The sequence below is a fragment of the Engystomops pustulosus genome, chromosome 8, assembly GCF_040894005.1.
Source record: "Engystomops pustulosus chromosome 8, aEngPut4.maternal, whole genome shotgun sequence".
Classification (NCBI taxonomy): Eukaryota; Metazoa; Chordata; class Amphibia; order Anura; family Leptodactylidae; genus Engystomops; species Engystomops pustulosus.
Window position 1 is genome coordinate 37900098 of NC_092418.1, and position 17278 is coordinate 37917375.

Genomic DNA, 17278 nt, shown 5'->3' on the forward strand with positions numbered 1-17278 from the left:
CGGGAGCTGTTCATGGTATTACTAATATTTTTAAGCCGATTATTTCCAGCGAGTAAATGTGATGCAAGTGCTTTTGTTTACAGATGTTTATCTCATATTTCATATCTCATATTTCATATCTCATATTTCCAACAATGAAATCTGAAGTGCAAATAGAACAAGTTCTGTAAAAGAGTTTTATTTGGCCAGACCAACTACTTGTATACTATTAACTGACTATCTGATCTTTACACAACTCCACTCATAACTAGAAGGGACTACTCTTTCTTAAGGGAAACTTTTTGGTTTATTTTGGGACTTATGGTGAATTATGTTCACCCTAATCAACTGCTTTTGTCTTGGTAAAAACTTGTATTTTCTAGAAAACACTGGGGCCTTTTATATCATAAGTGTGCACTGTGCATCTCCCCCCCTGACCGCAGTGCTATGCTATTTGTGTAGAGGTCACCTATGAGGCCAGTGATTGGCTCCATTGAAGACCTGCCCTTTGAGTTCATGATACTTGACCACAGCTGAATGGGAGCTGCAGGAACCAGGCCACCAGCAATGGAACAGAGGGGTCAGGAAAGTTAAAGTTGTTTTCTCAACATTATAAGTAATCCCCTATCCACAGGTTAGTGGATAACAAGGTGATCAATCGGGGTTTGACTGCTGGGACGCCACCGATTACCAGAAAGACACCCCCGGCAATTCAGGGAATTGGAGTCCTATTCTCATTAATGGTTGGAGCAGCAGGACGAGCTCCATTCAGTATAATGGGAGGGATGTATGTAGCCAAACACAACACTCGCTATCTCCAGTACTTCCATACTTTTGAATGGAGCGACAGGACCCCATCACTTCGACAGCTAGTCCCCACTAAGACTGCGTCTTGTATTGGGCTGTGGCAGGTGTGTGCTAATGGCATGACATCACACTTTCTGGAAAAAATAAAAAAAAAAGATCCCAGACAACCATATGGGGCTCATTTACTAAGGGTGCGCGGACCGCACAGACGCAGCATATTCTGACAATTACCATTTTGCGCCGCATTTAAAAGGGGATTGTGGCGCATGCAATTGTATTTTGCTGCATCGAAGCCGTATGCACCTACATACAGACCGTCCGGATTGGGGATCGCGACAGGACTGGGTAAGTAAATGTGCCCTAATGAATACAAACGGCATAAACATGCATAAAGAGCTCACCCTTAGAAAAAAAATAGTCCAGACAACTTGCTTTGCGTTTCATTGCACTTTTAGTAATTTGTTAAACGTATTCAAAAACTTCACAGATAAAACATCCTCTTAATTTGCTGTAATACCATTCGCACAGTGTTTGGACCAGACAATTCAGAACTCCATGTTCTTTATAGTTAGCCCGTATGAGTCCTACAGCATTGGGATATACTCCAGGTAAGTTGCCTCCCAACTAATCAAAGACAACATACAGGCTTTGAAGAACCCAATCCTCCATTTTTGTATGAATTCACTTACGTTCTGCTGACCCATCACATCCACAGCTTGAAAGTGTCACTGTGTACCTATATGCTACTGATACGGAGAATGGTAACACCACATATTCCCTAAATATTAAAAAAATGCAATGAGGCAGCACTCCGGTAAGTATAAAGGTGATCTTTATTCACCCATGGCAAAATAAGGTGCAACTTTTCAGCTCATCCATGGAGCCATTATCAAGGTATGCTTGGATCGGGTCTGTTGGAGGCGTGCACCCACCATTGGACTTAATCCATTATACTCGCTGTGCTGCTCCACAATCGGACTGTTTACATATTCCCAAAAGGTGTTACAGAAGAACCACACAATACAGATTTATTAGAAAATTTTCCCCAGCATCGATGTTTCTTGGGAAATGCAAATATTTACTAAAACTTCTTCGAGAGAACACAAAGGAAAGCGCTGGTGGCCTCAGTGTAATACCAAAGCATGAGATAAATATAATATATGGGGAGGGGATAAGGAACAGTTTTGAAGGATGGTGCCTGTCTAATACATCTTATGTATTCCCACCACTCCGTACCATGGAAGTAAATGGTGTAACCTTCTCTCCAATTTCTAGGAGGCCAGAATCAGAAGAACGTACAGCACAACATCATCGTCGACATGAGGGAATTCCGCAGCGAATTGCCATCTCTGATCCACAAACGCGGCATCGACATAGAACCCGTCACTCTAGAAGTGGGCGATTACATTCTGACGCCAGACATATGTGTTGAGAGAAAAAGCGTTAGTGATCTTATCGGTTCCCTGAACAATGGCCGTCTCTACACGCAGTGTGTCTCCATGTGCCGGTACTACAAGAGGCCTGTACTTCTGATAGAATTTGACCCCAACAAGCCCTTCTCCCTCACTTCACGGAGTTCAATCCACCAGGAAATCTCTGTGAATGACATTACTTCAAAAATCACTCTCCTCATCCTGCACTTTCCGAGGCTTCGTCTTCTGTGGTGTCCTTCACCTTACGCCACTGCAGAACTGTTTGAGGAGCTGAAGCTGAACAGGCCACAGCCTGACGCTGCCACCGCTATGGCGATCACTGCCGACTCGGAAACCATCCCAGAATCTGAGAAGTATAAGCCAGGCCCTCAAGATTTTCTTCTGAAAATGCCAGGGGTCAATGCCAAAAATTGTCGAGCCATAATGAATCATGTAAAGAATATAGCAGAACTGACGACGCTGTCTCTGGAGAAATTGTCTGAGATTCTCGGAAACACGAAAGCAGCGAAAACTCTTTATGACTTCATTCACACTTCTTACACAGAGGCCGTGTCCCAGGGGAAAGCGAAACGTTGATCTATTTTTATACATATTTATGCATTTAAAGGGCATCTACCACCAGGATGAAGGATTGAATGCAAATGAGCCTGAGGGGCTTTGGGCTCCATAGGTGTTAGTGGTGTATGGTGCCCCTCAGGCTCATTTGCATTCAATCCTTCACCCTGGTGGTAGATGCCCTTTAATGAAAATATAGTTTTTATTTAATGTATATAAGTGCTGCTATCACCTTATAGCTGCTTACTAATATTTCCTGTGGAAAAAATTTTTTTTTTTCTATACAGAAATAATGCAGTTATTTGACAAACAACAAAACTATACTTAACATTATGGTACATATTTGGCCATCATTCTTATCAAATAAAAGAACATTTTACATATGTTTTAGGCTTTTCTCCTAGAGTCGGCTCTGTGACAAAATGTAACGTATCAGCTTCTGCTACACATGGGTGGAAAGTGGGAAAAGAAGTTTCATAAGAAACTCAAATAAATAAGGTAATAGTTTGAATTCTGGCCACGTGTTTCAGCGTCATGTCAAAGCCTACATCAGGTCAACGTCTTCCAATAACAATGCTGAGACTAATAATTTATACATTTGGATCTTGCTTATTCGCACTTTTATTTTAATCTAGGTGACAAGTTCTGACAGATTGTATGTAACTGCACAGTAAATCGAGTTATGACGGCTTAGGTTCCTGTGGATATGTCATCTGTTTGTCGTTGATGGGGATGTGACAACTAGACACTTTAAGGCCCAGTTCACACCTAACAGGAGCTGTATCGGAAGTGCTGCAAACAGACAATTACAGAAGACATTATAATAGATCGTTTAGACTTCTGTTTTTATTGTTTTAGCACAGGTAGATAATTGAAGTCTGAATGCAAGTGTGAACTGCGCTTTAAGCTGTGCTGGGTATCTGCGGTTCCTGACCTCAGCCATTATACAATATTTCCTCTTTCAGACCTCTAGAAGTGTCCCTTGAAGGCAAATGAAGTATTCCATTTCACTGTGAATTTATTTGAATTCATATAATGAACAATGTGTGGTTTAAAATACTTCTATGTATCTCATGGACATCACTGTAGTTGTACAGGTGCTGGCATTCTGGAAAACAATATATATATATAGTAAAATATAGTGATTGTAAAAGAATAACTTTTTAATATATTGTTTCTTTAGCGGACACAAGTCTTTACATGTACTACAATAGAACAGTTCTATCCATTACTAGAGGTGGCCACAAACATTAGTCAGATCTACTCATTTCTGCCTTTTTATATGGCGGTGTCCTGACTCACATGTTGTAGGAAAGAAGAATTCATCATGTAGGATCCTTTTTCCTAAATGGATATAATCTGAGGCCTGATGAGTCTAACAGCAAAATGTATTCTGTATTTCCAAATAAAACACATGTACACTTGGCGAGGCATGCATGTGTGTGGAGGTGGGGTCAAGATGAAAAATTCACCAAATGAGTGTTGTACCAACAAAGTTTGTAATAGTATTACTATTCACACCTCACATGAGATGAAGAAAGTTTAGTGGCTGTGCAGGGGTTGTGTCATGCTGTGACATGCTGTGTATGTCATATTAAAGATAAGAATCTCATCTTTCAGATACAATCAAGCTTACATACAGGCAGTTACAGAACTTACATTTCCAATTACGTCTCTAGTTGCCTGTATCTCTGGTTCTGTAGTTCATAAAAGCCAAAAGCCTGATGTGATTCTAAAATATGACATCCTTATTTTAATGACACAGGAAGCATGTTTCTAGATGCTACAGAACAGAAGACAGGGGCTTCGGATATGACACTTCCCCCTGCAACCACTAAACTTGACTCATCTCAGGATTGGCTCATCAAATGAAGTGAGAAGAGTCATATTTGCCTGACATGAGAGGAAATTCTAGAAAGGACATTTCATACCCTAGCCAGTTTAGTGGAAAAACACACGATCCGGCTTCAAAACATCAAGATCCACTTGTAACGTTAAAAAATGTACTAGCCAGTTTAGTGGGTAGTAAAATCTTGTGGTGGATTCTTCTTCAGGAATGACATTTACCTTTTCTTTATTCCTTTTATTAGGAAATGCATAAACCAGGTATAAATGGGAGTAAGTTTTTCTTCTCGTTTCATAGATTCTATTCTCTCTCAAGATGACATTAAGCCATGTTTTACTGTCGCAATTTATTTGCAGAAATTTAAGACACAATACAGTTCATATCCGTGTGCCTTTGGCTATATGTCATACTTTTTAGGCCTAAACTGGAAACTCCTGTTTACCAATGAGCTCAGCTTAATGTAATATAATGAATTATCATTCTGCTGCCTGTTCCTGTGTTTTTTACATGTGCATTTGTATTTAGGAATGATTGCTGAGTGCAGCTCCATAAAGATGAATGGAGCAGAACGGTCATTGGCAGCTGCCTGCTCCCTTAAGCTCAGGGAGTGACAAGGGGTCCGACGGAGGTACCTTGGATGCCATCGGATCCCTTGTGATCTGTGGGGGTCTCACCACTGACACCCCACCGATCAGCATGTTGCTTGGTGGGAAAACCCCTAAAGGGAAACCTACCATTTGATTCAATACATTATGAAGTAAACATACCTTGCAAATGCTGTAGCTACACTGATGCAGGATCATATCTTGGTTAATCCCTGAGTTGAGTGGTTTGCTGAAAATACAAGTATAACATTCAGGACTAATGTGCTAGGAAAAGCGCCGAGCCCAGCCACAGTAGCGAGAGTTCATTATCATAATTTTATAATTATATAATCACTGCTCAGCGCAGGGATTAAACAAGATATGTTTCTGCATCAGTGTAGCTACAGCATTCTCAAGGTATGTTTGCTTCATAATGCATCAAATCAAATGGTAGATTTCCTTTAAGAAATTATGAATTTTTGTAATGTATTTTTCTATATAATGTAAATGGTGCTGTATTAATAAATATAATTGTAAATGTTATATATCTGTGTTTTTGATGTGTTGACATACGGAATAGACTGGGTTGGTTTTATTGTATACAGTAATTATTACATTTAGCTAAGATCACTTCTAAAATTCTCTAGGATTACGACTTTCTTCATCTAGAAGAAAGCTATTCAGAGCATTATGACTGCGGTAAGCACAGTATGAAGACAGTCGTTTAACCCCTTAACGCTCAGCGTCCGATATATCGGACGCTGAGCTCAGTGACTTGGCGCTCAGCGTCCGATATATTTGAGCCGAACCGGCATCGGGAAACACGGGGTGCCGGCTGTGACTGATAGCCGGCACCCCAGTGTAACACCCGCGATCGGAGTTGTCTCTGATCGCGGGTGATTAACCTGTTAAATGCCGCGGTCATCGCGACCGCGGCATCTAACATGCATATGGGGTGTCTTACCCCCACGATCGGCCCCCCCGAATCATTTTCGGGGGGCACCGATCACTGCTACGGTATCACTGGGGTCCGATCTGGACCCCAGTGTTACCTGCAGGAACTGCCAGTAAGATGGCGTCTGTGACGTCATCTTACTGGCAGAGTGCCACCCTATGCAAGTGCATAGGCTGACACTGATAATGCCCTGCAATACATAAGTATTGCAGGGTATTATTATGAACAAGCAATCAGATGATTGCTTGTTCATTTCCCATGGTGGAAAAAGTGAAAAAGTAAAAAAAAAATTATTCAATAAAAAAATAAAGTAATAAATCACCAAAAATGCCCAAAAGCCCCAAAACATATAAAGAGACATATAACTAAAAAAAAAGTCTAAATCATAACACAAACCCCACATATATAGTATCACCGCGTCCGTAACAACCCGTAGAATAAAAATAAATAATTATTGAACCCGCACGATGAACGCCGTAAAAGAAAACTGTTATAAACCCTCCAAAAATTATGATTTTTACCTATTCAATCCCACAAAAAATGCTATAAAAAGTGATCAAAAAAACATATGTACTCTAGAATGATACTGGTGCAAAGTACAACGTGTCCCGCAAAAAACAAGCCATCAACCAGCTCCGTAGCCAAAAACGTAACAAAGTTATGCCACTTGGAAGATGGCAATACAAAAATGATATATTTTTCCCCACAATAGGGTTTTATTTTACAAATTTAGTAAAATGCAAGAAAATATATTCGTGTCTGGTATCCCCGTTATCGTATCGACCCATAGAATGAAGATAATATGATTATTAGTCTATACGGTGAACACCACAAAAAAAAAAGTAAAAAAAACAGTAGAGAATTGATGCTTTTCTACTCCTGCTCTCAAAAAGAAGTTCCTAAATTTTCAACAATAGGTGATACCAACCCCAAAATGGTAACATTGGAAAAAGCATCTCATCCCGCAAAAAAAATGCCGTCACATGGCCCCAATAACGCAAAAGCGAAAATTTTACAGCCTTCAAAAGAGGCCAATGAGGAAAGTAAAATCCTGGCAGCTGCAGGGCGCTCCTTCCCTTCTGCGCCTCACTGTGCGCCCATAAAACAAGTAACGGCCACATGTGGGGGGTCTCTGCACTCGGGAGAAATTGTAGAACAAATTGTATGGTGGGTTTTGTATTTTTATCTTTTGGAAATGTGTAAATTTTAGGGCTAAATGAACGTATAACCGGCACAATTTGACTATTCTAAATTTCGCCTCCATTTTGATGTAATTACTATGAAGATCTCAAGGGGTTAACAATCTTCGTAAAATCTGTTTCTGATAGCTTGAGGGGTGCAGATTTGAAATTGGGTTGGTTATATGGGGGGTTTTGATGCTAAATATGTAAATTTTCATTCAAAACTGTATTTATCCCCAAAATAGTCAATTCTGAAAATCCGGAAAAGCGCTATTCGATTTGTAAGCCGCGTGACATCAAAATAAATTATCCAGACATTTCAAAAATAGTGAAAATGTAAAGTAGACAAATGGGAAATGTTATTCTGCAAGTTATTTAGGTGGTAAATCGATCTGCCTGAAAACGCAATGATTTCAAATTTCAAAAATGGCAAATTTTTCTGAAAATTCATCATATTATCTTTTTTTTTGTAAATAAACGCAAAACTTATCAGCCAAAATTTACCACTAAAATGAAGTACAACATGTGGGGAAAAAACAATCTCAGAATCGTTTTGATAAGTAACAGTGTTCAAAAGTTATAACCATATAAAGCGACGCATGTCGGAATCCAAAAAATGGGACTGAGCTTTAAGCTGTAAAATGGCTGTGTCCTTAAGGGGTTAACTTTGCTGTAGGACAGATCCCAAGGTTCTCATTGTGAAGCACAATAGATTTTATGCTGGACCTGGATTTAATGGTGTACTGCAGTAAACACTTATTTCTATTCATGGCACCATTTCAGTTTTCATGTAACGCCTTCTGCACACTTATTTTTTTTCTTATATGCCCAGACAGTGTAATATCTGGGAAAGGGGCTAATACCAGAAAGCTGGCACATTATATCAGTAGCTGGTCTGCTGGATGGCAGTTTCTAAGTCTTCCATTTTTTCAGAATTTTTCACAGATTTCAATTGAGAGAGGAGGAGTAAGAAGCACTCCCATGCCCCCTCCTTTCTCCACCCGGGTATGTGCTCTGCCCAGAATCCGACCCGGGTTGGAAATGGGGAAATCACCAGTGTATGATTGCGGCTATGCCCCTCGTCTCCCGCCGGATACAGCAGGAGGAGGCATAAGCCTCTTGATGTATCTCTCAGGCGGTGCGGCCACCAAATGAAACTATGCCAGGTCTGACCTGGTGTAGTTTCGTGTAAAAACTTTAGTTTGCAGGTTTTTAAAAAGTACGCAGACAAGGGGTGGCAACGTCTTGTGCCCAACCACTCCCCTGGCTGCCACGCACCTGTGGCATAGCCACTATTTTATTTGCAAATTCTTGTAGTGCACAAGAATTTGCGATTATATCAACTCTTCTACTCCAAAAACTGTCATACATCTCCCCCATGGAATTATCAGAGCTTACTGGCAGAGGCATGTCTGTGATCATACAGTGTACTGTGCATGTGCAAAACACTACTGCACGGGATGCAGTGGGAAGAAGAGGAAGCCTGAGCATGGGAGGTAATGAGCTTTTTTATGCAACAAAGGGCCCTGTGGCATGTCTGTGACAATTTATTGGAGTGGAGGCTGCTGCTGAATATTTTATTAAGGGGAGGCTGGCATCTCACCATACAACTCCATGGTGAGTATGTCCGCCCATCTCCTCTGGCAGGTTAGTGGCTACTTTGATCATGACACGTTGCATTGATAATTGAGGGGTATCAGTGTAACGCCATGTGAAAATGGCTATTATGGCATGTAGTTACCTATGGTAACTATATGTTAATGCAAAAACAATATTGATGCAATATATTTTTATGCTGCATTGATTAATAAGGATTTCCCCAGACCAACAGAACAATGTTCTGGTGTGGTTCTCCTTCCACCTAGTGCAGTTCCCCGCTGTTTTTCATCACACTGCGCTACTGTGATAATTGAGAGGGGGTTATCACTTTAATGCCGCAATGAGAATGGCAGCAGAATGATAATTCATTATATTACATTAAGCTGAGCTCATTGGTAAACAGGAGTTTCCAGTTTAGGCCTAAAAAGTATGACATATAGCCAAAGGCACACGGATATGAACGGCTGTCATATATTAGCCGAAGAGAGGGCTGGTAGGTCCCATAGTGACGTTACGGCTCACCATACAACTCTATGGTGAGCATGTCGACAGGTTAGTTATAGCTCCTGTAGCATGACTTGTGGCATTGATAATTGAGGGGCTATCAGTGAAAAGCTCAGTGTAAAGGTGCTTTCCAGCATTTGCTCTGCACTGCCTTAGTTTTTGACGCTGTTAAAATGCCTGCAGTCACCACAAGCCCTTGGACACTGCTCATAGACATAATGAGAAGTCCGCAGTCAACTCAAAATGCACAGTTGCAAATTATTATGCATAGCATAACTTTTATAGGTTGTAAGGAACTGAAAATGGTCATTTGTTGCATTTGCAGCATTAGGAGGTCACATTCACTGAAATTAAAAGCTATTTCAATCCAAAACATCCTAACAGGCCAAGTTACAAATTACATAGGACCCCTTTTTTTTTATATCACCTTCATAATTCTTGCATTCATTGAATTTGTGAGTTTTTGGAGAATTTCTGCTAGAAGGTGTCGCAAAAACAATATATACAATGGGGAGACTCAACAAAAACTTCAGAGCAGGATGAATGGATCAGTTGGATCAGACCAGACTGGATTCTCACACATGACCTCAACACTGACATTTTTTTTTTTTTTTAGATGTACCTTTTAAAACCTATTTGTTAGGGTAGAAAATATAAAATTGGATACTTCTTGTTTCAACAAATGGATTAGTTCACTTTCAGCGAGATACTGGATTCAGAGCCTCAACAGCCAATAGAAAGGCTGCAGAAGGCTTTTTAGTTACCTTGCTCAACCTAGTGTAAAGGAAGCCTATGGGAGATGATTGCTGGAATCTGTCCCATACACAGTGGGCACTGCTGTCAGCATTTACAGCAGTGTCTAAAAGGTTAAAAGGCCACAATCATTAATGCCCGACTCTCTGTCAGTTCTGGCTCCTACAATGAGCAACACAGTACAGTACACAGTATGTAACACATGGTAAAGGGCCTTATAGAGAATAGGCTTCTGTCTGAATAGGCTGAATCCCATCGATGAAAATCCGGGTCGGATTAAGACTGCATGCGCCCTGCGCTGTATGGATATTATGGCCCCTACAAGTCTGTAATCACTTCCTACATATAGTACTAGAATCAGCTTCTTGGGGAATGGAGGATGTGTCCCTTCTGCTATCAATCTACGGTTCCAGGACCTTGAAAGGTCCTGAAATTGCTCTTGTGAACATGTTTATTGAGAGAAGGAACAGATGTACAAGGATTTCATGGGTGAAGGTCATTCGGGTGGCCATTCACTATCTAGAAGGCTTGGGCCCCAGGCTACCGCCCAAACCGCCTGTTATAATCCGCTACTCATGAAAAGGACCTCACCCATATGAGATCAGCACAGTATATACTATACATGGCCGGCGCCAGCACCCGGCTTACCCGGGCAAGTCCCGGGGCCCCAGAGGGGCCCACGGCACACACTGACAACATAAGAAAACTCAATTACATCGGCATACTTGGCCGATGTAATTGAGGGAAGTGCCGCACTCACAATGCCGGCGCGGCTGATAGGGGGGCGGCACTGCAAGCGGGCACTCACAAAACACAATTGCATCGGCGCGGCCGATGTATTTCTGCTGCGTCTAATAGTGTGCAGGACGCTGGCCGACGTGATTACTTCATGCCGCCAGCGTCCCTGCCGCTGCACGATAGACGCTGCTCTCACACAGGAAGATGTAGCAGATGAAGAAGATGCGAGCAGCCCTTGAGGTAAGTTAGCGTTTATTATTTTTTTTTAATGTGTATTTAATTAATGAATGGAGCCTGGGGGGGGGGGGTGTATTAATTAATAGAGCCTGGGGGTTATATTAATTAATGGAGCCTGGGGGGGAAGTATATTAATTAATAGAGCCTGGGGGGGGGGGGAATTAATTAATGGAGCCTGGGGGATATATAAATGAATAGAGCCTGGGGGGGCTGGGGTGTATATTATTTGATGGAGCCTGGGGGACTGTATATTAGTTAATGGAGCCTGGCTGGGGGGGTGTATATTAATTAATAGAGCCTGGGGGGTATATTAATTAATGGAGCCTGGCTGGGGGGTGTATATTAATTGATGGAGCCTGGGGGGCTGTATATTAGTTAATGGAGCCTGGGGGGTATATTAATTAATGGAGCCTGGCTGGGGGGGTGTATATTAATTGATGGAGCCTGGGGGGCTGTATATTAATATTGGTTTCTTAAGGTCTGCGTTTTTAATGCCACCACATGAGCTACGGGGCCCAGTGAGGCACTCTCGCCCAGGGGCCCAGTGAAACCTGGAGCCGGCCCTGATACTATAGAGTATATAATAGAAAAGCTCCTTGTGTAGCACAGTATATAGTTGCTTCTATTAGCCGGCTCAGGTAGAACCATTACTGATAAGAGCCTGGGCCTTATGGAGTACAGTGATGAGACACAGGCCATCTGTGATAGCCGGCTGGTGACGTTGCATTACAGCGGGACAACCATGACGTGCCCGCGCTTCTCCCTTGCTCAGGAACTCAGGGATAGTAATCTTTCGTCCCACTTCCGCTCACTTGGCCTCCCGTGTGAAGGGGGGCGTGGCAGGGGAGGCCGAGCTTCCTGCGCATGGCAAGCGCCGCTTCCAGGCTGAGGAGACAAGAGAAGGAAGGAAAGGAGAAGAGCCGGAGCCTCAGGTAATGACAGACTCCACACAGCAGCGGCCTGAGCTCTTCTCCTGAGCTGTCCCGGGCCTGCGCCCTGAGGGACACCCGAGACCTGTCACGGCCGTACATTTCTATGTATAGTGTATGTGTAGTCCTCACTACTGTCCACTCTGTTCATTACTATTAAAGTTATTTTGAAAAAAAAAAACATACACACTAGGCTTCCTATATGTGCTGCTGTGCCCAGGGTATATAGATACACAGGACAGCAGTATATACTGGTATACCCATACATCTATAGGATCCCAGTATATACCTCTGCTGTCCCGCTATACCTTATAGGATCTCAGTATATACCTCTGCTATCCTGCTATACCTATAGGATCCCAGAATATACCTCTGCTGTCCCGCTATACCTATAGGATCTCAGTATATACCTCTGCTATCCTGCTATACCTATAGGATCCCAGTATATACCTCAGCTGTCCTGCTATACCTATAGGATCCCAGTATATACCTCAGCTGTCCTGCTATACCTATAGGATCCCAGTATATACCTCTGCTGTCCCGCTATAACTATAGGATCTCAGTATATACCTCTGCTATCCTGCTATACCTATAGGATCCCAGTATATACCTCTGCTGTCCCGCTATAACTATAGGATCTCAGTATATACCTCCTATACTGCTAGTATCTCTCCCTGTGGTGCCCAAGGCTCTGTGGAACTCCCATTACACCAGATAGTGCTGGATTCTATTCCCCCCAATTTTTTTTTTGTTTGTGATTTTTTTTCTTCGTATAATTATGTAGTGGTAGGATGTAGCCTATTCTTCTTAGTAATCCGATTTGATACAAGTAAAAGCAGGAGTCCTCTTACCCCAAGTGCCGTAAACTGTTTTGGCATCTGTAGGATGCTAATACAGTTTAAAGCTATGGCAGAGCATGGTGCTGTAGAGTCTGTTCTGCCACTCAGAGCTTTGCCTTGGCAGACCCTCCCGACAAATGTCAATTCTTCTCCTGCTTCTCAGTAACCACTGACTGTAGCAATGCCCATAGGGATCCTTCACATTTTTTCCTTAGGACTGGAAATCACGGCTTCTGGCCTTAGAATAATGAATGGGGCAGAACCACGTGGAGCTTCGCACCCTTTGCTGCTCCATATAGTGTAGCACTGATATGTGTGTATATATATATATATATATATATATATATATATATTCACTTTCGCAATAAATATTCCCTTCCATAAATTCTCTCAATAAATATCATAATTGGTCATAAATTTTATAAAAGTACTGACGACTAATGGCATAAAAAATATCCATTAAAAACGCAATATAAATACATAAAGTATGGACAGTGTGACATGACAATGCACAATTGAAAAAGTCCAATCTCAGGGTGAACAAAATATAGGACAATACAGATACCAAAAGCTAGTGGAAAAGCTGGTTATTAAATATAATAAAGTGCAAAATAATTCATTATACCAATACACAGCTCTATATATAGAATACTACAGAGCCTACAGTGCTTAATCCATCACTCAAACTACGGTTTATGTCCTATGTCGGTTATGTCAGATAGCGCTAGTAAGTAAGAAGAAATCCCTCAATACCAACCACTGCCCATCATGTCATGCAATGTCGTCAATTGTCACACTGCCCAGCAGTTTCACATATGTTTCACCCTATGTTATTACATTGGAAAAAAAAATTTCCAGCAGTCCTATTTTTTTTTTTTGTACCTTGAAATCAGTGGGGATCAGAAGGTAAACGCAAGATCTTCTGTTCACCTTCCGATTTTCTGTTACACTTTACTAAAAGGAGGAGTCTTTTGGAAAGCCCTGAAGTAGGTCTGAACTGAGCCTAAAATGCTCCAGGCTATCCTATACAGAAGAATACAGAAAAAAAAAATTATACATTTTCTGGAAAAGGAACCAATGGGGGTGTATTACAACAAATGCCCCTGCATTAACCTCTGACCTATACCGTATTTTTTGGACTATAAGGCGCACAAAAAACCCTTTGATTTTCTCAGAAATCAAAGATGCGCCTGATAGTCCAGGGCGTCTTGTATATGAACCTTACTTACTCAGCCACCTGCTGGTCATTCATCCTTATAATCAGGTGCGCCTTATATATGAACCTAGACATTTTAGCAGGTATTTATTGATGGTGCGCCTTATAGTCCGAAAAATACGGTACTTCAGATGGAAGGTGCAGGTGTAAGCATTGTCTATTCTTTCTATATCCAAAAATCAGTTACTTTTCTTTGTATGGTCTCTGTATTTTAACTGGATGCATAATGTAGTTTACTGATGTATTTATACTCTGCTCTGGTTTATGTTCTTGTTGCGTTTTCTCTGTTTACATGCAGAGAATCAGTCTCTTGCTGTCATGTAGTATTGAGACTTTTGTGTGGGACTAAATAATTTTGCATGTGGGAAGATTACCATGCTTGTAGATGCAGGGATTGGATCTTTCTTGTCTCATGTTGATTTCTGGTGTGTGATCCTAGTGTCATGTTAGGTCACGCTGACTGGCAGATGTGATAATGGGATATGGATTAAGTGCAGGGCCTCTCAGTAAAGTGACTATGTACTGTCTGTAACACCTACAAATCCCCGTACCAGAATAAGAACATACGACTGTGTTATGTCCCGCGTGGTACAGATTTATAAGAAATTATGGAGAAATTTCTAACACAGATTTGTGATTGAATTTTTTGTTTATAATTCTCTTTATTCTTACAAAATACATAACAAGAAAAGAACATTATAAAAAATGTTAAATATTAAACATTTCAACTTTGCTAATTAATTTTCTGATTTGTAATTTAAACTTTTGAGAGGTTCTCAAAGCTCAGATGACAAAACTCTGGATGTTACATGCACTCGCTACTTATTTGCTGCCTATAAGGGTAAGATCACACAGATGCAGCATATTTTTTATAATAACATAATTGTATATTGGATCTGCGGCAGGTACATCCATTTCTGCCGGGCTGCCTCAAGGATTTAATGCAGTGTGTCGTACTTATTTTTGTAGCCCAGATGTTTGTTCAATCTGTGAGACTTTTAGGCTCTGAAATTGTCCAATTTTTGTACCTAATAAGTCCCCAAAACAGAGTATGCTAGACCCAGACTTACTTTTGTTAAACAACTATTTGGGACTAAAAATTCGCACACCACAAAAAGTCACAATTATGTTATAGATCTTGCATTTGGTGTATTTTCTTCCTGGTGAAACTCAGTGTATCCGTCTATTGTGGCCATACTTGTATATGTTAGAAGTCACAGTCCGCTCATTGTCCCCTTATTGAGGCTACATGTACAGCAGCATTGAATTTGACCATGTGGTATGCGTAGATTCAACAGATATTACACAGGCAAATACTTGTCTCGCAAATGTTGTAGCTGGTGCGATTGCACGCATTCATGTGCAGATATTCTGATTGTATTATTTGCCGTAAACTTTAATGGGAACTTAGGATGTTTGTTCATGCTCAGATGTGAATATGATGCCCCTTTTTTCAGATCAGATGTTATTCTGCCATTCTTATGATGGGAATTGTTTTTTATAGTTACATGTTTTTACATATGGCAAAAAAAATTCTTATTGATTACACATTTTATATTTTTTAGCAATTACAGATTAGAGCATCCCTGGGGCCATACACACGTGTAATTTGCTCTCCACTGCCTTCACCTGGTAGTAAACACATGACGTGGTGCTTGCAGTGCAAATTATTGCTATAACTCCTATAAACATAAGCTTTGGTCTATACCGGCAGTCCCCAGGTTACATACAAGATAGGGTCCATAGGTTTGTTCTTAAGTTGAATTTGTATGCAAGTCGAAACTCTATATTTTATTATTGTAGATCCAGACAAAAATTGTTTTTGCCCCAGTGACAATTGGATTTTCAAACTTTTTTGCTGTAATTGGACCAAGGATTATTAATAAAGCTTCATTACAGGCACCTTACAGCTGATCATCGTAGCCTGGGACTATAGCAAAGTATCCAGAGAGCTTCACCAGAGGTCACAGGGGGCAGAAGGGGCCGTCTTTAACTAGGTAAGTCGGTGTTCTCAAGTAGGGGACCGCCTGTATAGGATATGTTCATTACCAACAAAAAGCACTATGCTACAACTGGAGCCATGTGAATTTCCTTTTTGTTACCTCGTTCTGGCGAAATTACAGTATTTTTCAGACTATAAGGCGCACCGGAGTCTAAGACACACCATCAATAAATGCCTGCTAAAATGTCTAGGCTCATATATAAGGCGCACCGGATTATGAGGATGAATGACCAGCAGGTGGCAGACCTGTGCACAGTTTAAGGCAGCGGTTGTCTGTAAGTATGGTTCATATATAAGGTGCACTGGACAATAAGACGCACCTTTGATTTCTGCTCTATCTTTTTGCGGTGTGCGGGCCGGATCGGTGCCACACATGTGTGGCACCGTATCTGTGCCGCGCCGCTATTGCCGTCTATGGGGACGTACATGCGGCCGCAAATTTGTGGCCGCATGTACGTCCCCGCAGACGGCCATGTGAATGTGCCCTTATAGTCCGAAAAATACGCTATAGAGAATGGTGAACCCTGGCTGCCATCCATTTATCAGCTTTGTATTGTGCAGAATAAAGTGGAAGGGAGGATCAAACCTCTAGTAGTCAGGATTGCTATGGGTTGACCTTCACCAATCTTAACGAAGGGACATTAAACTTACAACCAAATAAACCAACTAAATAAAACATTACACAGCGGACATATCAGAAGCAAAAATAGGTAGAATAAGTCGTCATTACTATAGTTCTTCTTATGCCTGGAAGGCGGCTGGGCAAGACTACGCCAGGTCTAACCGCAGGTTTTTAAAAATGGCGCAGGACAGGAACAACCCGTGCCCTCTGCGCCCCTCTACTACTCTCTAATCGCTACCATAACTGCAAATTATTGCAGTGCACAAGAATTTGTGATTATTTCTTTGCTTCTACACCGGAAAATTGTTGTAGAAGCAGTGATAAATCTCCCCCATTATTCCAAGAGCTGTTTATGGCAGCCTGTATTTCATTAACTGAGAGAACAGATGAGCTGAATACAACATGCAGGTTGGTAAATTTACATTTTATTAAACTACATCCTTTGTAGTAAGACATATTAGTTCCACTGTGGAACAGCATTCACCTTCCCTAATGTATA

The 17278-nt window shown here is 41.3% G+C and overlaps 2 protein-coding genes across 4 annotated transcripts in view; both read left to right on the forward strand.

Annotated features, from left to right (window-relative positions):
* ERCC4 (ERCC excision repair 4, endonuclease catalytic subunit) overlaps window positions 1-5397 on the forward strand; it is a 28620-nt gene extending 23223 nt beyond the window's left edge. For all 3 annotated transcript variants that reach the window (XM_072120684.1, XM_072120686.1, XM_072120685.1), the window contains exon 12: window positions 2062-5397. In XM_072120684.1, coding sequence (XP_071976785.1) covers window positions 2062-2795 — 734 coding nt within the window. In that variant the 3' untranslated portion in view covers window positions 2796-5397. The remainder of the gene's footprint in view (window positions 1-2061) is intronic.
* A 6575-nt stretch (window positions 5398-11972) lies between these two features.
* Window positions 11973-17278, forward strand: part of MRTFB (myocardin related transcription factor B) — a 195135-nt gene continuing 189829 nt past the window's right edge. The window contains exon 1 of the mRNA XM_072122644.1: window positions 11973-12103. Coding sequence (XP_071978745.1) covers window positions 12036-12103 — 68 coding nt within the window. The 5' untranslated portion in view covers window positions 11973-12035. The remainder of the gene's footprint in view (window positions 12104-17278) is intronic.